Source organism: Bos javanicus, chromosome 13 (assembly GCF_032452875.1).
Source record: "Bos javanicus breed banteng chromosome 13, ARS-OSU_banteng_1.0, whole genome shotgun sequence".
In the NCBI taxonomy this organism is placed as follows: domain Eukaryota; kingdom Metazoa; phylum Chordata; class Mammalia; order Artiodactyla; family Bovidae; genus Bos; species Bos javanicus.
Window position 1 is genome coordinate 39,200,526 of NC_083880.1, and position 25,075 is coordinate 39,225,600.

At 49.0% G+C, this 25,075-nt stretch overlaps 1 protein-coding gene, 1 long non-coding RNA gene and 1 other non-coding gene across 4 annotated transcripts in view; 2 read left to right on the plus strand and 1 right to left on the minus strand.

Annotated features, from left to right (window-relative positions):
• Positions 1-25,075, plus strand: part of SLC24A3 (solute carrier family 24 member 3) — a 428,326-nt gene that overhangs the window by 248,714 nt on the left and 154,537 nt on the right. Inside the window, exon 3 of the mRNA XM_061435536.1 lies at positions 13,174-13,250. Coding sequence (XP_061291520.1) covers positions 13,174-13,250 — 77 coding nt within the window. The remainder of the gene's footprint in view (positions 1-13,173; positions 13,251-25,075) is intronic.
• LOC133258815 (uncharacterized) lies at positions 7,385-9,916 on the minus strand. 2 transcript variants are annotated; one of them, XR_009740164.1, is made up of 4 exons: positions 9,401-9,916; positions 9,252-9,303; positions 8,975-9,147; positions 7,385-8,061 (listed from the first exon to the last, which is right to left on the minus strand). It is a non-coding gene; the product is annotated as an uncharacterized LOC133258815 (long non-coding RNA). The 2 variants fall into 2 exon arrangements; XR_009740163.1 differs by lacking the exon at positions 8,975-9,147.
• On the plus strand, positions 20,634-20,706 carry TRNAC-GCA (transfer RNA cysteine (anticodon GCA)). The gene has a single exon. It is a non-coding gene; the product is annotated as a tRNA-Cys (tRNA).

Below are 25,075 nucleotides of genomic sequence, written 5' to 3' on the forward strand. Positions count from 1 at the left end.
CCAGCCACCTCCCCCCCTCAAAAAATACATATCTTGAACACTAGAAGAATCACTTCTTTAAAAATTTATTTTAATAGGTTTTGTCCATAGATCTACATGAAATGCCCCCCCCCCATTCAGTGTTTACATGATAAAAGATCAGAGGATGTAATATGAATTTCTTTCCATCCTTTGAAGTCAACAAAGTTATCACACCTCATTCATCTGTCCAGCATGCCCGGTGAGCTGCAGGTCCACATCCTTAAGTCTGGGCTAATCCAGCCCTCAGACGGTGGGGGTGGCAAGAGGATGCTCATTGTCTTGGATTAGCCTTTGCTTCAAATGAAATCAAGATTTTTCCTTACTTACGACAGCAAATGTGTCCATTTGCCTCTGGTCTTGATGACATCATGATCAAGTTTATTACATCACAAAGTTTATGCCACTGCCTCTGCATCTTTTTGTCCCAAAATAATTATGTTGATTTCTTTGACTGTGTTTTCAACTCCAACCAACCCTGCAGCGAAATATCAGCACATAGAAAGACATGAGCTAGCCAGAATTGACACAGAAATCCTGGATTCTGAGGGGGCCCAGTGGTCGCTGACTTGTCACGGGGAATGTGAAGGAGTTCTGACACCAGAACAAAGTGAAACCTTTCCCTCCTCACTGTGAACACCAGTTGTTGTATTTATGAGTTTGGTCTCAACTAATTCAGGAAATGAGCAGAATTTTCCTTTACTTCCTTTTTTAAAAAAAAATTATAGATGTGATTGCCTTTATGTTCTTTAGGTAATGGCCAGATTTAGTCAAGTTTGTTTGTTGCATACTTCTCTTTCTCGTTTCTAAAGCTTTCATAAATTTGTCTGGACTTGAAAAGCCTTTATTAAACACCTACCTTCTATTGCTGGGAATTTCAATCTGCCAAATTCATGTGGAATGTCAAAATCTGACACTCTGGGGAACGTGTAAGAGGACCTCTAGGCTCCAAAGGAGAGCAGGATGTGATTCTACTTCATTGGCTATAACTGGTTTCTGATAGCACTCTGCCTCCTAACACACTCTCCTGCCTCTGAGCCTTCGGGCATCACCTGTCAGAGACGTCAGAACTGCCACAGATGTGTCTTTGGATTGCCTTGACCTTGAAATATTTATAGTTGAGGGCTTTGCAAGGCTGCCACGTCTCTTCCTGGAATCTTACACTGTACTGATTTCTCTCTGTCCAATCCTTGGTTTATCCATATGAATTAGTATGAAACTAGGTTGCCTCCTAGCCCTGCCATCATAACTTGCCTGCCCATGTAGTCACCTTCACTTTCCCTGGGGTACACCACACAGTTATTTTGGACTACAATAGTTCCATGGAGGATTTAATATAACTAGTAGCAAGTTTGGGGAAACATTCACGTGCATTTAGTTTACTGGACACTTTTCTGTGGCAGGTTATGATCTAGGATATATTCTGGATTTTAGACTTCCCATCATGGTAGAGTAGCTTATATTGGATTAATGCTTTTGTAGGAATGGTTATAGACTGTAAATAGAATAAAGAAAAACAATTATTTAAAGGCTTCAGAAAGTGAATAAATAAAGCAAACAGAGAATAGAGAGTATATGAGGTTTGAAAGAAGGGAACTATATTGTGTGAGGGCCACACCCATTGGCTTTTCCCAGAGCAAGTTCCCATGATGTACAGTGCATGGGAATAGAGCTCTAGCAGAGTGAGAGCAGTGATCTTATTGGGGCAATCCATCAGAGATTAGTGTGAGGTCCTCCCAGAGTAGCCGGAATTTGGGGGATACCCCAGAAAGAAAGAAAAATTCAGAGGGAGAGTGCAAAACATGCATATAAATTCCCCTAAAATTCTTGACTGACTCTGAAATTGTTCATGCTTTGAGTGTGTGGGATTCCAGGCAGTTCCTGCAGGGACAGCAGCTGAAAGGCTGGAACTGCTAAGTAGACATTTCAGTAGCTACCGGCACTGGGGAGACAAGAGTTTTCAGTTCAAGTCTCTAAAGTTAAAGAAATTTATTAAACAGCTAAGACTTCCCATTGAAACCTATTAGGACCATATCCCAGGCCTAAGAGTATAATAAAAATGGCGTTTATTATAAAAAAAACTTAAAACCAGCACCAGATAGCACCACTAATCTAACTTCCTGCTCCAGCAAAACACGACAGTCTTCAGAGGAAGACAACAGAATCCAGAGTCTCTTCAGTGCATCATCTGTACAGTAAATATACAACCAAAAATTGTTAAACATACCTCAAGTAGGTTCTAGATGCCCTTGTTTTGATCTATCTGCTCCAAACTGTGACCAGTTTTGCTTTGCTAAATACAAGACAGCATTGTGGCTTTCTTAAGATATCTTTCTTGTCATCGATTTGTATTGGGTTGGCCTAAAAGTTCACTGGGGCTTTTTCAAAGATAGCTAATGTATCACAAAGGGAAAATGGTTTCCTCCAGGTAACATTTCTTCATGTTTCCCTCAAGGAGTGGTCAGAGATTGCCAAATATTAAATCGTGTTTTGCCAAATAGTTTATTTGGCAAAACAAACTTTTCTATTTATTTACAGAAAACTTTCTATAAGTTTATTTACAATACACAGAAAGTTTATTTACAATAAACTTTCTGTTTATTTACATCTCTTCTTACAACTAGCTGTGAGTTTTCTTAGATATTTATTTCATTACTACAGACTAGATTTCAAGCTAATATTTATAAATACATAGCTACCTAATACATCTGCTTGAATATATTTGGCATCTTTTGGGGATCATATTGAAACACTTTTTTTTTTTTTTTTTACAATTTGAGTTCTGAATATGTTTTTAATTGAGGTATAGTTGGTCACTGAAGCACTTTTAATCTCTGTCCAGCTTTTCAGTGGATTACATTCTAAAGTAGGTAAAGACCAGAAGAAATTAGAGTAATCACTATTGCCAGGAGTAAGAAGGGACAATTCGCTTTATTTTTAGGATTTTTGTCAGCAGAGCTCAGTGCAGGGAAATAAGAAGCACACATGCCCCCATTTCCTTCCCCATAGCCATGGCCGAGCCATTGTTAGTGGGTCACAGCGCTTCACCACAATGAACCCCATCCAAGATGATGCAACCCAGCAGTCACTCATTACCAACCAACTGATGAACATATGAAATGACCTCTACTTTCTATCCCTGAAATTGGTGATCATGGAATAATATCATGGAGAAAAAAGAGAGCAGGTTTTAAAAAGGGAAGCAGAGGAAAACTTCAACAGCATTTCTCATCAAATCCTTATGCTAACTACCTTTCCATCTGTAGATCAACAGAACCCTAAAGGTTGCTTCTAGCTCTGAAATGTGATGAGTTAACGTTTTAAAAAATCACCGATTTTGAAACTACCAGTCATTTGGCGTGCACACTTCATCTTCAATAGAATAAATGCTGAAAGAGTGAACGTGTTCACCATAGATTCCTGTAGGGAATTGCAACACTCAGAAAGAATTATTTAATTACATTTTTCCTAAGAAAGTTTTTCACAGAGCCTCATCCTCTCCCAGGGTGCTGAGAAGCAGTGCACATTCTTTCCAGCCCTTGTGTGTTGTCTTGAGGAGCTATGCACCGGGTTTCTGCACATGTCAGCTTGTCGGTCTGCATTTCTCTGGATCAATAAGCAGACATGAGAACACGAGGGATGCACTACCTGGGTCAGACCCCTGGTCATCCATCCAAACCTCCTGCCTCTGCCATTGGCACCAAAGGATGTTTTGAGGAATAGAGCAGTCCAAGGAGACCATAAAGTTCTGAGCACTGCAGACCTATTTACTGTAAATATTGCATTTCCTTTAATACGAATTCATTACTGACACAGCCATGATGATCCCGCAGGAGCAGCAAACACAAGTGGCTGGCTGTTGCCTCTGCAAAGTGGCCTCCTGCTCTCTGCAGCCATGGCTGTGGCCTGAGAGCACAGCGTTGTTCGTGGGATCACTGTATTTTCCTACAGTAGCTGCTGGCTCAGGCACATGAGCAGTGTGGGTGCCTCAGCTTTTTATTATTGATAAAGAAATATGTTTCTAGTTCATCGAATTACACTTCAGGGCCCTGCCAGGCCAAAATTCTATGTAACTAATGACTGGGGTTCTTCAGTTGCAAAGAATGTCTGTTCTCTTCCAGGAGAAAAGCTTGTGGGATGGTTGTTTAAAATCTTCTGCCAATATGGACATGAGAGAAAAGAGCCCTGCAGTGGAAATCAAGGAGCTTGTCTTGGGTGCTGGATCAACCTCTGCACCACAAAAAAGAGGGCAAAGATGGTCTCTCAACCTGTGTTCAGGAGGGAGGTGGTTCTGTGCTGCTGTTGACAAGGCAGGGTGCATCACTTCTCTATAAATGCGTGGGAATGAGGCCCTGATTGGAGGGAAATTCACCTGAATATGGATGAATTCTCTGCTGGAAAGAGTAGCGTTTGTTGAAGTGGAGGGTACAGGACTGCAGAATTCCTAGTTCCCTCTGTATAAATATGGATTTGCCAGAAGTAGGCCTTGAGGCAAGCTCAAGTACAAGTTTATTTTGGAGATGATTTAGGCAGGGGAGTTGGGAAGTGAGACAAGGAAGGAAAGGCAATCAATCAAAGGAAGGTTACGAAGCCAGCTGTCACTCTGAGAAGCTGGAACTTAGTCCCGCTGAGAAGAGCAGCAAACAGCACAGAATGTGCCCCATGACCCCACCTGTGTGGGAAGGGAGTTGGGATACTAATACACCCAACCTCCCATCAGACTTTGGTGGAGGGCTTCTCCTGGCCTTCTCAGGGCCATGAGTCATAGGAATTCTCCAGCTTCTCCAGCCTGCAGTATCAGGGCAGAGCACCCATGGTCAGCCTTGGAGAAGGCCCTCACGCAAAGAGATGCAAAAGAGATGGGGTTGCCCAGCATGAACATGATGGGACTCTAGGAAGGTGGGCATGGATGCCTTGGGAAACACCTCCTGTCTGTATTTCTCCTTCCTCGTTATTTGAATCAAAGGAGTTACCCTTTGATAATTACTTACCTGATTGTAGGTACTTGGTATTTCATAGGTATCATCACAGTTAATCCTCCTAATCACATAAACTGGTATTGTTTTCATGCCCTCATTTTGCACAGTAAGAAATTAAGACTGGAGAAGTCTCAGGAATTTAGTTCAAGGCCACAGAACTCATGAGTGGTGAAGAAGGTCTTCAAATCTAGGTATTCAGGTTCTTAGAAAACCCTGGCTGCCTGGTGAGCATACGTCACCACATAGACATTTGGCTGAAATGACATTTGTCAGTGAATTTGATTGGTGATACCTTTGTAGTAATAGTTGGAGGAACCCTGGATTGAGGTTCCTGGTTACCACGACCTCTGTTACATTCTCCTTCACAGAGGTGCTGTTCAGTCTTGTTTCCACACACACGTCAACCTATTTGAGTCTGGAACTTTGGTTCTGGCTTTTGAAAGGAGGGACTTGTGCCCCCAAAAGTCAAGGAAAGGGACAAAAAAAACCAATTCCAACCACTCAGGTTGGAATCCAGTTGTTGGGTGTTTAATTGAATTGTACCTCCCAGTATCATTTTTCAGCTAATAATTCTGTTTTGGGTGCATACAGAAGCTGTATCCTAGGAGAAAGGCTATCTGAGTCCATTCACTCTGCTTTTTCTATTGCAGAGACATCAACATGCTAGGAAGTCAGACCCCAATTATGATGGCTCCTCCAAGAACATAGTGTGACTGTGGGCTGGTTACTTAATTTCTTTGAGCCTCAGTTTCCTCCTCTGTAAGTTGAAGATAATGATTCCTATCCCATAGAAGCAATGAAAAAGTGATAAATACATCTTTACAGTACTCCATAAAGATTACTTTTCTGCTTCAATTTGGGACACATGTTATTGGTGTGACTTAAGAGTTGAGGGTTCCCTTGCTCCCAGCCTAATCTTTTATTAACTCCTCAATGGTCAGGACTGTGTATCCTTCTTGTTTCTAGGACTGGGGTTGAGTACGGTACTGAGAGCATGGTAAGAGCTAAATAAGTATGTATTTCATTGCATGGTTTTGATTTGTTAATAAGTTTTTTCATGTTACTGACAGTCCTTAGACTGAGGAGCAAGTTCAAATGATGACTTCACAGCAGCCTGCACCTGCCTGTTGCCAACATGCTCCCTGTTGCATCTCCATGTCCTGCTCAACCTCACTGAATCTGGAATGCCTGAAACTTCTCAAGTTTTGAATACATCCACTTTCATAGATTCTTTCACAGAGAATCTTGTTCAGGGGACTTCAGTGATGACACATGTGTTCATCTGATCAGCAAATACTCATGAGGCAACTGCTCTTCTGCAGGCACTTAGCTGTGCATGGGGGATGCACAGAAGAACAAATTTCCTCCCACCTTTCCTACCCTCACACAGTCTAGTGGAGAAGACAGGAGAAACGAAAGATTGTCTCAAGGCAGAACCTCATGTGCAGAATGCCGTAGGGATGCCAAAGACACATTTGCTATTGCATTGCTCAGAGTGGGCTTGGATATGTTGGGTAACAAACAGCCCCAAATCTCAGTGGCTAAGGAGACTGCAAGTGCTGTTTATTACTCAGGCTACCAAATGTGCACCTCAGGGGGATGGGATTCTAATATCTGACTCAGGGACCCTGGTTGATGAAAGATTCATTCCTGACATGTAGCCAGGAGCACACAAAATAGTGAGTCAGACCCTGGCTATTGAGGTTGACCCAGGAAAACAGACGTCCTGTCGTTCTGTTCACATTTCATTAACCAAAGCATCTGCATGGCCCCACCTAACCACACAGGAGGCTTAGACCTGTGCTCCTGCCAGGTCTTGGGATGGAAAGAATGGGTTATTTGTCCACAGCCTGAAAGACCACTCAGGTTGGAATTCAGTTGGGTGTTTTATTGAATCGTGCCTCCCAGTGTCATTTTTCAGCTAATAATTCTGTCCTGGGTGCATACAGAAGCTGTGTCCTAGGAGAAAGGCTGTCTGATTCCATTCACTCGGTGTCATTCTCTTTTGTGGCGCTGGGCCTGGTGGGTGCTGCCCTGAGAGAGGTCTTGACTCCCGGGAGCTCATAGGGTTATTTAGGCCAAGGCATGACTGCAGTGTATTGGAAGGTTACATGTCAGCACAGCATAATGGGACCACCAACAGAGCATCAGGAGGGCTCTGTGGGGGCTGTCACCACACCTGGCAGACTCGGCTTCCCAGGGTGTCTGCCAGGGGCCCAGGGAGCAGCAAGATGTATCAGAACGTCTAAAACAGAAGCTTGAAGTCACCCATTGCTACAGAGAGGAGCTGGGCAGTGTCAGGACCTCAGTTCTTGGTGCAATCCCCAAGGGGCCAGGCAATCAAGATGCTCTGAGTATTTCATGATTAAAAAACAAACAAACCTGGATGAGAGCAGGGTGTTGTTTTGGTCGCAGAGGCCCAGATTCCTTTCACTCAGGTATTTTCAGGGAGCTGGGCCTTTTTAGGTGTGTTGATTTTCATCTTGAGCCGCTTCATTTGATCAGTATGCAATTAGTATGTCTAAAGATGCTATGAAAGTCCCTGTTGCATTTTTAAAAAAAAGCTCTCCATCCCCTTCAGACTTCCATTTAGACTCATCAAACTCAGGCCCAGGAAAGCAGCCAGGAGAGAGAAGCAGGCCGCTGATTGCCGTTGCCTTGGTAAGGGGAATCCGCTCCCTCCAGGCTCTGTTGTTTCCATGGGAACAGCACTGCTTGCCTCTGCCGGCTGCCTGCCCCAGGCTGGCAAGATGTACCGGAAAGAAAATTAGGGGGAGAAGGAGAGGAGCAGAAAGAGACTTTGAGGATTTTGAAGGTATTTGGGGGAAACTTCAGCTGGATGTATAGCGGTTGCCAGCATGACACAAGGACCTCGGGCTCCCCAACAGCCTGTACACAGGAAGCACTTATCAGAGGCTCCGGCACTCATGCGGCTCCTTCGGACCAAACACCATCCCGGAGAAATAACCCAGGCGAGGCAGGCAGGAGTTGGTGATCGGTGTGTTTTAACACTGTTGTCGTGAGGAATGTGTCCTTGGCCCCCTTCTGGGCGAACATCCTATCGCTGTTAAAATGAACAGGAACAGCAATAGGTACCCAGGAAGATGACATGGCAGAGGTGTTTCACACACTGTCTGCACACTTCCCAGCAACTCTACACGGATGGCGTCCACACACCTTCTCACCAATGGAGGAGGTGGGCTCAGAGAGGGGAAAAGAAAACCCATGAGTCACAGAGGTGGGCCCTGAACCCAGGCCTCATTTCCCATGGTGGGCTTATACTCAAAGCCCAACCAACGGCCACAGGAAAATGTTAAGGAAGCCGAGGCCAAGAAGTGCTGGGCAGAGCCATTCGGCCACTCTGTCTCCGTACGCTCTTCTCAGAGGCAGATGTGGCCCTTCCGAAAGCACTGTTGGGGCTGAGTTTGTGGCCCAGAGTCTGTGCTGGCCTCACGTGGGGGGTTGTTCAACCTCAGAGAAGCTAACTCAACCATCAGCAGCAGCTCCTGAACCACTGGTCCAGCTGGGCAAGGCCAGCTCATGCTATCTGCAATCAGGGACCCCGTCTCCTCCCCACAGAGGTCTTCATCCTGTCAACACTTATTAGGCACCGGCTGTATGCACTGACCCTACACTGCGTGGACTGGAGGGAGCAGTGACCAGAAACCGCAGCCATTTTTCATATGGGCCAGCAGGCAGATTCAGGCCCGGAGAGATGAAGCGACACGTTGGCAAAAGCCACACCACAAGAAGCCTGGGGATGAGCCCCACATCTCCAGACGCCTGACTGAGGGCCCTTTCCTCGGCCTAAGCTGACCCTTGCCTTAAGGAAATTAAACACCATCACATCAAACTGCTTTAGAACCAGGACAAAACAATACTTCGTGAAATAACTTTGTACTGGCAGGCACTATGTAGGGTGCATATGGGGTGGAGAGGGTTACTGATGAGATAAGTGATGAGCTTTGGGGGCTTACCCCCAAAGAAGCTGCTGCCCCAGTTGGGTCTCTGGTGATGGGGCTGCTCCTGAGTCATGTCCCCTGTGGCTAGGGTTGTCAGGTACTGGTCTTTGCCAATGAGTCACACAAGCTTCCAACATGATGGAATTGAAAATGATTACAATGTTCTTTGCAAGTCATGCAGTAGCTCTCTGAAATCATCATAATAATTTCATCATCAGCCCAGTACATGTTTTCAGAAGAGCTGTCATAAAGTGGGACCCACATCAGGTGAGGCTTCCGGGGGAATTCTTACCTAGCCATTCTTTCCACATGACTGGGAACCACCAAGTAAGAATGTTGTCATTCTGGAAGCAATTGGAAAGCATTTAACTGACTGTCCTCTGCCTTCCAACCCTCCCGACTGGTCACACCCACCCTTTGTCTCAGCCACTGCCCAGTCACCTCCAGCTCTGTGAGCCACTCTGCTCACAGCCCCTTGCTTCTGCAGTGGGATAGTGATAGACCAGGCCTTTGCCACATGCCATTACACTCTGCACCCCATTAGCAGGCAGTGGTTTTTCAGGACTGTTAGTGGTCCTGCTCAACTATTGGTCTACACTGTCAGTGAGTGACTGTTACTGGTCCTTCTCAGCCATTGGTTGGTGCCGCCGTGGGCCCCGCTCCCAAGTGACCAACTGTCAATGAGTGACCGTTAGTGGTCCCACTCGGCCATTGGTTGGTGCCGCCATGGGCCCCACCCCCAAGTGACCACTGTCAGTGAGTGACCGTTAGTGGTCCTTCTCAGCCATTGGTTGGTGCCGCCGTGGGCCCCACCCCCAAGTGACCAACTGTCAGTGAGTGACCGTTAGTGGTCCTCAGCCATTGGTTGGTGCCGCCATGGGCCCCGCTCCCAAGTGACCAACTGTCAGTGAGTGACCATTAGTGGTCCCACTCGGCCATTGGTTAGCACTGCATTGGGTCCCATGAACAGGCAACCAGTTGTCAATGAACCACCAATCATGGGCATTTCAGCCAATGGTCAGCAGAGTGGTGGTCATCAGGTGGAGAGTGAGGTAAGAGGTGGATCCTGGCCTTCTCCTAGGGTCCTCCAGCTCACCCAGGCTTGGGCCAGCAGGTGAGCTGGGGGGGCCCAGGGACCAGGCTGGGACTGTGTCCTGCCATATCCAGTCCCTGTTGTCTAGGCAGCCTGAGGAGCCTGAGGGCCATTTGGGTCCTAGGGATCTGGCTCCCTCAGCTATGACAGCTAGACAGGGTCTGGAGACTTGGCCTTGAGGGAGCCAACAACTGAGCTTTGCCTCCTCTTAACCAGGCCCTAGACCTTGGAGGGTGGAAGTTGTGCCTTGGGACCTGCCCTTTCATGTCAGAAGAGGGAATCACATCTGTTTGGTGGAGATTGACAAGCATGTCATTCCCTAACCATGACCTGACCTCAGGAATAAAGGGTTTGACACCAGAAGTTTGCAACAACAACCATGCCTCTCCCTCCCCTTTCCTAGAAAAGGGCTTTGCTGAGAGCTTTCAGGAAGTTTGGGGTTTTTAAGGCATAAGACTTGCTTCAGCCTTGCTAGGCCCTGCAGAAAATTTTTCTCTGCTCTGAACGCCAGCATTTCAGTATCATTTGGCCTCACTGCATGTCAGGCACATGGACTAGCATTTGGGTAACAGGATCATCTCATGGAGAATTTCATTGATTTTCTCCTAGCCAGTTCTGACAGCAGGAGGCACCCTTGACCAAGGACTGGGAGTTTCCAGCTGGTGATGAGTCAGACACCAGGCCAGGAAGACAGATCAAGAAGGGAACACTGCCAAGCTCCCCACTCCCCTGAGCATTGAGGAAGGAGGAGCCTGAAGGAGAGTGTCCTGGTCCCCAGCCCTACCCTTTTACCCCAACCCCCACCCAACACTTCCTGGGCCAGCACTTTGGACAGCGCTCACTCTGCCTGTCCAGAGCCAGCACTGGGCTCTGTGGGTCCTTCCCCATCCAAGGGCACAGCTCTCGGCCTGGGCCTATCCAAGAGCCCCAGCCAGGCCCCAGGGTTTATTGGGAATCCAGATCTCTGCTGAGACCCTCCCCTACCAAACTCAAAGCCCAGAACATCCATCTGGTCCTGGTCATTCCACTCCTGAACTCACTGTTGAGCACCCAGGGCATTTAAAATAAAACTTGTTGTTGTTCAGTCACTAAGTCATGTCCGACTTTGTGATCCCATGGACTGCAGCACATCAGGCTCCTTTGTCCTCCACTATCTCCTGGAATTTGCTTAAATTCATGTCCATTGAGTTGGTGATGCTATCTAACCATCTCATCCTCTGCCACCCACTTCTCCTTTTGCCTTCAGTCTTTCCCAGCATCAAGATCTTTTCCAATTAGTTGACTCTGCATCAGCTGACCAAGGTATTGAAACTTCAGCATTAGCAATAGTCCTTCAAAATGCCTCGATTCAAAACATAAAAATGTGTCACTTACTGACATGGTGCCCTTGATCAAACCATTCTTGGGGGCTCTGGTAGAGAGGCAAGGATGATGGAGCAGGCACGGTGTGGGCATCTTGCAGACTGGTAGGGTTGCCTGCACCATGGCCTTCATTCCCTCCATCTGCTGCTCTCAACAGGAGGGGCAGGAGGGAAGGCAGTGGCTGGCTTCCATGTATCAGTGGCAGGGGCACCTTGATGCCCCTCACATCCCTCGTCCTCCTCGTTGATGGTAAGTGGTCCCCACGCATGGCGGTTTTATATGATGCCCATCACAAGGCAGACCCTGGCTTCAGTTTCCCAAGGCTGTCCTGATGGATACAGTAACCTGCATATTGGCCCATCTCTACCTCTGGAGGAAGGTGGGCAATGGATTGGTCACATTTACCCCTGACTGCCCAGCACTGAAAAGCCCCATGGCAGCTGCACAGATTGCTCCTCTGGTGTGTGGGGGCTGAATTTAGATTGGATCAGGTCCCCACTAGGAAGAAGCCCCCCAGAAGGAAGAGGTCACCAGGTGAAATAAGATGGGCAAGCCGTGCCAGGAGCCAAGAGGTCACAGCTGTGAGGGCGTCATGGGCTGGTCTCCTGGGTGCATGGCCCTCCCTGTGGATGCTCCAGCACACCGTCCGGTCCTGCTGCCGCTGGGTTCCTCGTCTACAGTCCAGAAGCAACAGCTTTCTGGGAGGGTCGGAGGCATAGTGGGTGTCAAGTGCAGGGAGGGTGGGTGCCGGCTGGCCGGGAGCAGAGGTCACTGCGTATGCTGCTGTGAATTCTGCCCAAACCTGTGCAGATGTCCTGCTGTCAGAGCCTCTGTCTCTACCCACTGCAGCCAGCCCATCCCCAGGGCACATCAGGAAGGAGCAGTGCAGCTATGGGCAATGCCTGTTGTCTTCAGAACCATGGAGTGGGGTGCCGCTTTGGCCAGATTCAAACGCCCCTGGGTGGGGGGCAGACAGTGCTGGGAAACCTGGGCCAGGGGGTTGAGGGACAGGCCTGCCCTGCAGGGTTCCGCACGGCAGCCACCCGTGTCCTGGGTTTGGAAAGTGGGCAGAAAAGAACATTTCTTATGTGTTCTGCCCTGCAGTGGACTTCCCGGGAAGCAGAGGGCAATGTGGTATAGAAGTAGGAGGCAGGAGGAGGGAGTCTAAGAGGCCAAGGGGGCCCTGGCCAGGGCAAGAGCAGGACAAGGAAAAGAGGGCCAGTCAGACAGTTCAGAGCAAGGACTTAACCCTGCATGTGCCACGGACCCCCGGGTAGTCCTTGAAGCCCGCAGACCTCTGCTTGGGAGAAACGTTTCAGTATTTGCAAGGACGTGTGATGCTGCAGAAGGAAACTGATGCGCTGGAATGAAGTTGTCAAGGTGTTAGAACACAGACCTGCACAGTAGTGGTTCCCAGGTGTCCTCATGAACCTTGGTCATAAGTGGTGATCTCCACGCCGCCCCCGTGTTGAAGGGGGTGAGCAGGAGCCAGGCAGATGGCAGGACCGTGGGTCCTGAGCATGTCTGCTGGGGTCACAGACCTGCGTGTTTCTAACACGGCTGAGATTTGTTGCCTCTATTCTTATTAGGAGGAATCACCAAGTTCCCAGTTAGAGATTTGTGAACTTTGAACTTACAAATGTCATTTTTCCTCATCCAAGTTCACAGTAGACTGAGGAAGGCAGTGCTCTGAAGGCTTCCTGTTCTGAAATGTTGTCACCTGAGTGTACTGAGCTGCTCTTCTCTCTCCATCCCACAGCCCTGCACGAGTTCCCCAATGACATCTTCACCAACGAGGACCGAAGACAGGGCGCAGTGGTCCTTCACGTGCTTTGCGTAAGTACCCTGCTGATGGCCCTGCCGCGGGGCCCGAGGGTGAGCCTGGAAGGGGGGAGTTGGGGGGTGAGGGAGGGGAAGGCAGGAGAAGGGTTTCCCCTCCTGTTCACACACCTGCTGTGGGGTCTGTGAGCCCCAAACAGGTGATCAACAAACGTGCTTTTTAAAAGGTGTTTTTTATCGAAGCGTAGTTGATGTACATGTTTTGGGTGTACAGAAAAGTGATTCAATTATATGTGTGTGTGTACATATATATTCTTTTTCAGGTCCTTTTCCCTTCTAGGTTGTTATTACAAGATATCGAGTATAGTTCCCTGTGCTTTACAGCTGATTCTTCTCGTTTGTCTTATATATATGGTACTGTGTATCCAAAGGTCCTGTCTTTAAGAGGCCACAGTTGTGTACGCTAGGGGCTACATGGACATTTTCTTTCCCCGATACCCATGCCCAGGGTGTGGGCTCTGGGGTCAAACAGAGTTGGGATTCTCTGCTGAAATGCTACCTTCTTTGGGAGTCCATCCTTCCCCAACCTGCCTCTGTAAACTTCCTGTCTTCACGTGGCTTTACTTTTCTCTGCAGCTCCAAGTACCCTGTGACATAATATTATCTAGTTCTTTGCTTATTGCTCGTCACCTTCTCTCCCACAGGGATGTAGTTTTGTGCACAGCTGGGATGAGAACAGGGATGTAGTTTTGCATGTGGCTTCCTCCGAGACCTCTTCCTGTCGTGTGGTGGGGCAGTGTCTGGCACGTAGTAGGTGGTCCATGAAAATGTATTCTGGTTCTTAATCTCCACCCCTGGCCTAGCACTTCATCCACAGGCCCAGTGGATGGAAGGCTTTTGATTTTCCTTGTCCCCATCCAGAGAGTTGGGCGGGGGGCGGGGGGGTGGGGGGGCGGGGGGCAGAGGTGGCTCTGTCTTGAAGAAGTAGCTGCAGAACTAGTAAGACTCGAGGCACATTCTCCACTAGACACATCAGTGCTCTTTCCCATCTCCATGGCATGGGCTCCGCCTGCGTGCTCTTGATTCCATTCTGGTTATTTATTGCTGTGAAACATTCTCTGAATTGGGTGACATATCAGATAACTACATCCTGTTGCTTATCAGTTGCAGGGATCAATAGTTCAGAAAGGGCACAGAGGTGGGTGCTGCACCCCAGGATCCAGGGCCCAGGATGGGAGACTTGGATGGCTGGTGGTGGCGCTGATGGCTGGGAATGGAGCCACTGCTGCTGGAGGACCCCTTGAAGAAGGCTCGTCTACTCCCATGTCTGGTGTCTGGGCTGCAGTGCCCGGAGGACTAGCTCAGCTGGGACTGTCAACTGGAGCACCTCTGTGTGGCCCCTCCAGCATGGCTCCAGGTGGCAGCCCAGGGCTTGCAGAGGGAGGGTTGCAGTGACAAGGAGGAAGCCCATGGCCTGAGTGGCACAGCCTCTGAAGTCACACGAGTCATTTCTGCCAGCCTCTATTGCAGTCACATGCCCACCATAACTCAGGGAAGGGGACAGAAACCTTATTTTTCCATCCACAGCATGGGCTCTGGAGTCAGACCAGATGTGGGGTAGATCCTGGTTCTGCTGTCCTTGCTTTGTGAGCGACTTCTGGCAATATATTTACCCTCTGGCCCCATAAGCTGCCTAAGCATGACTCCTTTCCTAATGAAAGCCATCAACTCTACAAGTCTTTCCCCACTTACCCCAACCCCTTAAACCATCCACTTAAAAAAAGGCTCGAGGGGCCCCAAATGATAAAACAGCCTCTGCAGCCCTCCTGCCGATCAGGAGAGTCATGGGCACAGAACAGTTACTATGGATGCCAGCTGCCACCCCAGCACCAGGGAACCTTCCCTGTTGCTAGGCTGAGAAGACCGAGGCACTGCATCAGACCTGGGACTCCCGGCTGCCTCTGCGCCCTGATGCCTTGACAGCTGAGAGATGAGGTTTCCACTCTCAGCCCAAACAGCACAAACTTCCGTCTCCCACGGGGTGTTGTCGCAGCCAAAGGCAGGGCCCTTCCACCCTCCTCCACTCCCCCCAGCCCCGGGATCCTCTGAACCCAGCTGAAGGCAGAGGAAGGTACGTTGCCTTGTCCTTCATGAGCCAAGGGTCCCGTAAGGCCTATGCCATCTGTGGCAGTGAGTTCCCAGGCAGGCATGAAAGCTAAATAGACAAAGCAGGATAATTCCGGCCTTTGCTTAAAGGTACTTTTTTTTCCCCCTTGCCTGCTGCTGCTGCTGAAGAATTGAAGAATCGTGTCTGACTCTGTGCGACCCCATAGACGGCAGCCCACCAGGCTCCCCGTCCCTGGGATTCTCCAGGCAAGAACACTGGAGTGGGTTGCCAATTTCTTCTCCAATGCATGAAAGTGAAGTCGCTCAGTCGTGTCCAACTCATAGCGACCCCCTGGACTGCAGCCCACCAGGCTCCTCCGTCCATGGGATTTTCCAGGCAAGAGTACTGGAGTGAGTTGCCATTGCCTTCTACCCCACCTTGCCTAGAGGAGTGGATATAAACCTGCAGCCTCACACTTTGTCATTACTGGTGTCTTATCCCACAGCCTGCCCTGCCCTGCGCCCTGCATTGTGGAAACCACAGGGCAAGGAGTCTAGGGGCCAAAGTCAGTGTTCACCCCTTGAAGACCATGCTCCAGCACCTGGAATTCCAGAATTCTCCACCCAAACAGCCTGTGTCTGCAGCCAAGGCCCACTCAGGCTTCCTCCCCAACCTGCCTCTCAGAGGGAGGAGACCCCAGTGGAGAAGCCCAACCTGCTGCCTGGGGGATCCACATGCAGGCAGGTGATGCAGGGGTCCTAGGCTCGGGAGAGGAGGAGCCCCTCTGCTGCATTTAGTCAGGCTGGGCCTGCTGGTGGCCTCCTCAGGGTCAGGGAACAAGTTTATATTGTCCAACCTCAGAAATATAACCCATTCCACCCTCCTTCTGCAGCGTCACACGAGCCTCACAGGAAACACTCATGTAGTGTCTGGACATCACAAAACAAAAGCTACTCAGTCCCAACTTGTTCAGCACTGGGACAAGCTCCACCCACCATGGCACCCAGCACACCTGAAGCTCAAGAATTGTCAGATTACATCGTTGAGTGTAGGAAAGGCTGCCAGGGCTAACCTGAGTCATCCCTGTCACCAGTAGGAAACAGTTAAATGCATAAGTCAGAGCTCTGACTTATGGAGCTACATATAAAGTCCTGCTCTCAGCCTTCTGGGAAGCATCTCTGAGCCCCTGCAGGATGGTGACACCAGGCTGGACCCTTCTAACAGTCTGGTCACAGCTCACTGTATTGTTCTGCAGGAGCCCGCTGTATTGGAGGCAGATCCCCCCTGGATGGCTCCCGCTGCATGTTAGTGCGGCCATGGTCCCCCCAGGGCAGGAGGAGTGAAATGAAGGCTCCAACAGTGGAATGGGTTTGAAGAATGGGCAGGTGTTTTCCAAAGGAGAAGAGGGAAGGGAATTCCAGGCAGGAAGCAGAAACCTGCGATGGAAGACGTAGACCCTGGAGTTCGGGATCTAGAGGGAGTGGAAACTATGGTCTGAAGGGTGGGAGGCCCCAGGAGGTGACTCAGGCACTGGCTTGGAAGTGGTCCCTCCTTGCCTGGGGAATAGGGTCAGGCATGGCCAGAGGCAACCCAGAGCACTCTTCTCCCCTGCCAGGGCACAGAGGTCCAGGAAGGCGGGAGCTCGGCTCAGGGTCATGTGGCTGGGGTCCCAGGTACCCTGACGAACACCCCTCAGGGCATCATAAATGGCTGTTTACGTCATCCGGCCTCCTCCAGTGAGGGGTGGCAGGCCCTCTTCGGGAGGGTCCCAGAGTTGTGTCCTGTCACCCAGGCCGCCCCAGAGAGGACCCCAGGGACCAGCTGGCAGTGATTTGGGATCTCCACCAGAGCACCCAGGCCTTTTAGCACATGTCCCGAAACCTGATTAAGCTTCACAGCTAAGCTCACACAGCCCGTCGCACACGGACATCGTGAGTTTGCTTTTCATGGGAGGCTTTCCGCACAGCCCCTGCCCTTGGCCTGGTGCTGGCCCTTGGTCACAGATGCTCTGACTCTCAGAAACTACACTTTAATCTTCCCTGTCCAAGCTTGCCTTCATTTTTTTTTTTTTTATACTTCCCTCCTTTTTGTGAGCTTTGTGGAAATCAAGCAGCCATTTCTGGTTAAACTTTCCCCGCACTGTGACTTTAATTTTCCTTGGTTCTTCCGGGTTTTGAGGCTGTCAGAAACCTTCAGCCCTGAGATTCCACTAGACAAAGATTCCTTCCTACCTTATTTACCCAGGGGTTCCTTGTGCTGTGCTGTGCTGAGTCATGTATGACTCTGTGACTGTAGCCTGCCAGGTTCCTCTGTCCATGGGATTCTTGTCTCCGCAAGAATACTGGAGTGGATTGCTGTGCCTGCCTCCAGGAGATTTACCCAACCCAGGAATTGAACCCGTATCTCCTGCATTGCAGGCAGGTTCTTTACCCACTGAGCCACCTGGGAAGCTCCTGGTAGAGTGGAAATCTGTCATCTGCAAACTTCTATCAACAGTGAATATCCCCAGGAAAACACACTTGTCTGAGAACTTGCTTCACCGTCTGTTCTAATGTTGATCAGGATACGCTCAGTCTTCCTTAGCTGGGGTGATTGAAGCACAGGAGGGCGGACAGATCCCAAAGGAAGTCTTGGCTTTGTAGCCTGAATTCCAACTCCAACTTCACCCCCAACGTGGAGCAGGGTGAAGGCTAATTTTGACGTGTTCCTGAAGAACGGGGAGAGCCCATCCCAGGTGGGGAGCACTCTCGTCCTCTCCCTGCCTCCTCCGAGCTTCAGTCCCCTTTCCGTCCTGGGGGAGGGGCTCTGGAAGGAGCCTTACAGGGCGGATATCTTTTCCCTGGGGCCTTGGCTGCTTCCAGTCTTCTGTTTAATTATAGTATCTTAAGGAATGGTGTCCTTGGATCCTCTCCCCTCCCTGAGGCTCAGAGTGCTTTTGTTAAGAGCCAAAGAATAAACTAATTGATGCACAAGCCAGTTCTCAGTGGTCAGAGGGGCCAGGGTGCCAGTAGAATGTGGAAGGGGCCCTTCTTGCCCCCACCCCTACTTGGAGAGGCAGCTTTGTACATCAAAGCTCCACCTCAGCCCCGGGGGCAGGGGGGTGGTGGTTTTTGTCTCTCCAAGGTCATTCCTTTCCTTTTTTGCTCTTGAGACTCAACACTTTAAGTCTATAAAACAGTGCTATCTCAAACCTTCTAACGCTGATGAAGTTGTTCTCTCTCTGCTTGGTCCAGTAAGGGAGCTGCTGGCCATGTGAGCTACTGAGCCCTTGAAACTTGGTTAGTCTAACTGAGAGGTTAGTCTGACTTTAAATTTTATTTTATTTTCATTAATATAAATTAAGTAGCCTCAGGAGGAAATGGAAACCCACTCTAGTATTCTTGCCTAGAAAATCACGTAGGCAGAGGAACAGTCCATATAGGGTTGCAAAGAGTTGGACACAACTGAGTAACTGAGCATACGTGCATGGCAGGGTGTTCCCTAGAAGACCTAGAGATTCTAGTTGACCATCATCCCTCCTTTTTCTTGCATTGTCAACTCAAAATCACAAAGCAGAGGTGGTCGGGCAAAAAACGTCTCCAGGAAAGAGGCGCTACTCCTTTACCCTTGGCATCTAAGCGATGGCCTGGGTTTAGCAACTCATACACACACGATGCGTAGAAGGCACTTACAGGCCACCAGGCATCCAAGATGGGATTTTTGTGTGTGGCGGGGGGTGGGGTTAGGTATAGGCTTCTTTTTTCTTAATATATATTTTTATTGAAGTATAGTTGACTTACAATATCTCAGGTGCACAGCAATGTGATCCAGTTTTACATAAACACACATATTATTTTTCAAATTATTTCCCCTTATAGGTTATTATAAGATATTGACTATAGTTCCCTGAGCTAGACAATTAACCTATTTTGCAAGATGAGATGTTTGATGAGAGAGAAGGATACCCAGATTAGGAGCAGGAGAGCTTGTGTATCACCAAAGTGCTAGGGGCTTTGGAACAAGTCACAGAACTTCTCCTGGCCTCGATTTCCACATCTATAAAGTGGGAGTGCGTAGTAGATGCTCAAGAAATGTTAGGTGTTTTGGTCCTTACCTTCTCCTCACCGTACATCTCTCTAAGGGTGGCTCACCTGTGCTTAGCCCACCACAAAGGACCAGAGTCAGACCCACTGGGAGCCGGCCCCATCCTCATGAACACCAGGACATGGGGGCCCAGAGGCCTTTCTATAGCTCCAAGGCCAGGGTCCTTAGAGAGGAGCTGCCACAGGGGTTTCGACGTATAAGGGGACCCACAGGATCTGGTCAGCAAGGTCCTGGCAACAACTCTCTGGCCAGGCAGACGTGTTTAGTTAAGGGATTTCACCCTGGAAGAGAAAAATGATTAGAAGAGCTTGTGGAATTTCCTGTTTACTTTTGCAAAAGTGCTGAGCATGTCCTTAATTTGTCAGTGTCAACACAAAGCTAAAACTGGTGTCCAGAGAGGATTAGCACAAAGAGGGTAAATTATGTTTCGAAAGATCTTAAGTTACTCACTCCTCTCCTTGCGTGAGACCCAGTTCAGACAGCCAGAGTCTGACCATCAGGCCCCACGGGCGGCACACATGTTGGCCAGTGGCTGGTTCCCCAGGACCTCAAGCTGGATATAAAGCCTGATGGTGGCTTAGAGCGTACCCTTTGAGTGAAACCCACCTGAGTGTCGGTCCTGGCTTTTCTACTGATTAGGCGCATAGCCATGGGCGATCTGCTTTGCCTGGTCAAGCTTCATCTTCCCTGTCAGTCGCTGGAGGTGAATCTGGCTGCTTTCAGGAACATATGAAGGCATGTGGGCAGAGCTCTTGGTAGAGTATCTGGCGCTGCTGGGATAAGGCCCCCTGTACCCACTTAGTATTTATAGCTTGGTGTGCCTGCCTAAACCCCAGTTCCCTGCTCCCATGAGTCCAGGGTTTTGCTGATCCCCAGAGCCTGTTCTACCAGAATGCAGGGCAGCCCAGAAGTGCCAGGAAATTATCAACCCCCAGAAGTAGCCCTCAGTCAGAGAGGGGTTGATGGATAAATACCTTTGTTCCCTTATGCCTCCGATGTGCACAGGGAAACACATTCAGCCCTGTCTCCCCCAGGTGCCCCAGCAGGTGCCAGTCCAGCATCTTACGGATGACACACTGGATCAGCAGCCCCTTCCTCCCTGATCTATTTTCCTGCTCTTTTCTGGATTGGAGGGGGGTCACTTTCTGAGACTCCTCCCTCGCAGCTAAAAGACTTGCACTAGAATCCTGGAATCTAGTTCTGCTTCTAGGGAAAAGGCTGAATAGATATTACCTACCATTATTATTAGCTTCCTGGTGGCTCAGACGGTAAAGCGTCTGCCTGCAATGCAGGAGACCCGGGTTCAATTCCTGGGTCAGGAAGATCCCCTGGAGAAGGAAATGGCAATCCACTCCAGCACTCTTGCCTGGGAAATCCCATGGACAGAGGAGCCTGGAAGGCTGCAGTCCATGGGGTCGCTGAGGGTCAGACATGACTGAGCCTGGTGGACTATAGTCCATGGGGTCACCAAACAGTCACACACAAACTGAGTAAACAACAACCATTATTATTATGCACATCTGTTCTCTCTCTGAAACCCATGAGGCTATAGAAGATGCAAAATTATGAGAACCCAGCCCCTTCTGGACAGACGCTACAGGTGTTCATCTACTGTCTCTTTGGTTCACATCCTGAACCCAGTGCAATAGAGAGAAGCTTAGAGAATGAGCTTGGAGCAGACAGTGTTATCTTTGATCTAATGAGGAGCCCCAACTGGTGATGGGAGAGAGCAGGCACATTGCTTAGATACCAAATATTTACCTATCAGGACCGGACACCTGCAGCCTACTGTATGCTGCTCTTCATCTTATTTATCTATCAAAATTTTGTCATTATTGATAGTAATTTATTATTATTGGTCCACTTGTCCCCACTCTATTTTATTTTCTTTATTTTGTTACCTACAAGGCAAACTTAATTTATGTGTTCCTCTGAGATGACATTGCCAACAGTCCCAATGTGAGCAATATTCTATACTGACTACAATTTTACAGTATCTTTCCTCTGAAACCACCGACTCCAGTTACATGCCTTGTCTCCGCGATGTTGGTGCTGTTAGGTAGCTTGGGCTTTGCAGAGCCCCAGGGAGCTATGTCTGTAGCCCCTACAGAGCTGTGTCTGTTTCCCAATTTCACAAGGACTCAGAGTCCTTTCTGAACATGTGCTCCAACATGTAGCATCTGAACAAACACGTCATTGGTGACAATCACAGTGTTCTTTCCCTGAAGCATTGGCCTCTGTCTGCTGAGATGTTATTTCAGCAGCTGAAGCTGGTGCCTGAGTATGAAAACCACCCAAATGTGTTCTCAGTTAAGGAGTGGGCAGAGGTGGGTTTGGGGTGTAGCTTTGGCTAAGCCCATTCAACCTGGGGGGCCACAGTGAGGACAGAGCCAGATTCTTCTGCCACATCTCCCCCTACCCCTGCTTCCCTGAGATCCCAAGAGCTTCTCACCCTCTTCAGAAGCTCCTGAAGAGTTTCCAGAACTGTTCCCATTGCTAGCTGGGGGGCCTTGTGGGCTGCCGTCTCTGGGATCGCATAGAGTCGGACGCGACTGAAGCGACCTAGCAGCAGCAGCAGTCCTCTCTTGTTCTTACACTTAAGGAATCGTAAGGAACACCAAAGATAAATTGCCCTTCCAATAAGTGGCCCCTCTTTCATTGGGGAATTTAGAACCAGATCCCAGGGAGCTGGTTTAGGGGATATTTGGAGTAAACTGTCAGCCATCGAACTTGCCTCTCACTGTCAGCCCAGGGACGAAGATGGCACCCACCTACCCAACTCCTAATCCAATGGGTGTGTGTCCTCCACTCCTGGGACACCTGTGACACTCTCTCTGAAAGTCTTGTTTCCTAAGGCTTGCTTCATCTTACTCCCAAGAATACTAGGAGCTATTTGCAAATAGATTTCATGATGAAAGGCTCTTTTGCCTGGAAATGACAAAGCAAGAATGCAAATTAGGTCCACCTGTGGCCTCATCCTTGGCCCATGGCTGGGGATGCTCTTCATGGACTCTCGTGATGCATTCTCAGAATACAAGACCCTCTCCTGCCCTGGGAGTGGATTCCAAAGGTAAACATGGAGTCTGTCTTGTCTGCTATGTTATTAGTGCTTTGATGGATCTCATTTTACATACAAAGGTAGGAGCCTGAGGATCTACTTTTTCTCCTCTTGAACTTGTTAAAGCTGTCTTTTCCTCAGTGCTGTGAACTAGAGGATGAGCGCAGTTAGCAGAGTGGTTTTCAGTATCTGAAACTGTGGTGGGACCAGCAGCTTTGGCTCGTGCTGGCCCTCTCATCCTCTCCTGGACACAGGCCCAGCTTCATCTGACTTCATTGCTTTTCTGTTTCACAGGGTTGGCTTGAGGCAAAACCTATTACTCTCCTCTGCAGAGGACGAGTCCCAGAGGGCAATTTTATCCCCAGGCTGGATGTGTGCACATCCGTCTGAGTGCACACATGACATACACAGATGCTTATCTATGGATACCATAACCCTCTTTTAAAAGGCAATAGGAAAGACATTTTACCATCTTAGGCACAATTACTTAAAGTGGGATTCTGGATAAAGGAGTGTGTGTGTGTGTGTGTTTAATTTCTCCCTTGGCAACTCAGCACTCCATTGAAGAGGGAGTGTAGATTGATACGGAGTTGGAATATAGTTTGAAATGGAGCCATGGGTTTTTAAAAGACAACAAACCCTCTTGCCCCTTAGATTGGCCATCTCAGAAACACATCCACTGAATTGCTCAGGCTGGAATCATAGAATCAGCCTTGACTTCTTTCCCTCCTACCCCACCGCCATCAGCTCATCCTGGCCTTTCCACCGCCAAACTGTGTCTTATCCCCATCTCCTCTCCATCCTCACTGGCATGGCTATTGCCCAGGCTGCCATCACCCTCCCCTGGACCAGGATCTCCCCTCATGTCCACGTCCCACACAGTGGTCCAGGCAGTCCTTTAATGATATATGTGGGGATTGGCCTGCACGTTCTGTGTCTGCCCACCTCTCCACATCCATGTCCTACTCTCCCCACCCCGAGTACACTCCCACCCTCAGACCTTCCTCGTGTTCCTCAGTCATTTCAAGCTCATCGCACCTGGGGTGCCTGGGTGCACCCCTTCCTCTGATTCCACATCGACCCTCCATCCTGCTGCCGTGTGCAGTGTCTACACATGCCTCGGTTCTCACGTGTGAATACTCCATGACTAGCCACTGCCTGAACGTTTTGCTCCACTCTTTGCTAGCAAAGAAACCAGATTTTTCTATACCAAAAATGGCAAAAAGTGAATCCTCTTGTCTCCCTTGCTATAGTAAATAGATAAGTCAGTTCAGAGAGTAGTCTGTTCAAACTGGAAAGAACTCAGGATGACTAACGAGATGATTTACTGTGTCATCCCTTATAAAATTAGCTGGTCCTTGTCTTTTTTAAAAAAATAAAAACTGATAGGAAGGGAAAAGCTCTTCTGTGAGTGTATTCGTCTCTGTGTGGCTTAATGATGGTGTTGACATGGAGATTCAGGGAAGGGAGGGGAAGGGGTGTCCTGCATTGTGAGATGTGGCAGAGACTGGAATGTTTCCCGTTGTGATCTTTCTAATAATGAGATAGAGTCTTTGAACACTGGCAGGAGAGCTGTGCTGCTTTGAATGTCTTCAAACCAACTGAGTGCAGAGGGTCTCTCTCTGTTTGTCTTTGGGGTAAATGGGCGATGGCACCATTCACCAAAGGAGAAAGAGTGTGGCTGGTGAGGATGTCACTACTGTGTTGACTGTAGGATGACTCAGTGGTGGTGGGCCAGTCTGTCCCAGGGCTACCACTGTTCAGCTCTACGACCTTGAGAAAGTCACTAGCCTTTCTCATATTTTGGCCTCTTCAGCTATAAGTGAAAAAAAATTCTCAAGGTCCAGTCTAATTCCAGGAGCCACAATTGGTGCAGTAAAAGACAAAAGGACTCCCGTCTCTGGTCAGGCACGACACTGTCCAATTTCCTGGGACTCAGCCCCTTCTGACGAGCCTGTGCTACCTGGAAACACACAGGAGTATCGATATTGCCTAAGTGAAACTTGGCAGGTTGGGGTTGGGAGCTTAAGCTCTGGGCTTGCGTACAGACAGGCACTCTCCGAGGCTCTGTGCCTTCATATCACAAGAGAACAGGCTCATTTCCATGGCCCCTGGGGTTAGATCAAGTCACATGACCAGTGTGGGCAGAACAAAAGTGGGCAGCTGCTCCATATGTGGAACAGGACTCCTGCAGAGAGTCAAGAGCCACCACTGCCCCCAAGTAATATTCATGGCAAAGGGCCAGATGCTAGACCACTCCAGCCTCAGTTGGCCAGTGGTCCGTGCATGAGTCCAGGGCATCAGGGTGGGAGCCAAGCAGAAAGAAGGTCCCCCAGTGTTCATTGCTCAGCTGAAGATCAGTCACAAGGTAACAGGGGATACCTCGTGTCATTTTTTCAGCCACCAGTGTACCCGACAGTGGTCCAAGTGCATCAGGAATCTCCCAAAAGCTCAGAAAACGAAGTAGATAGGAATTTATTCTCTCCCATTAAGATGCTGACAAGGGAGAGTGGCAGAGAGCACCAGGGCTTGTGTGCACACATGCTGCACAAACAGGGCATCCAGTTGGTCCACTCCAGGCCATGAAGGTAAAGGCTGGGGGTGGGGGACAGACATTGGCTGCAGATCTCCCAC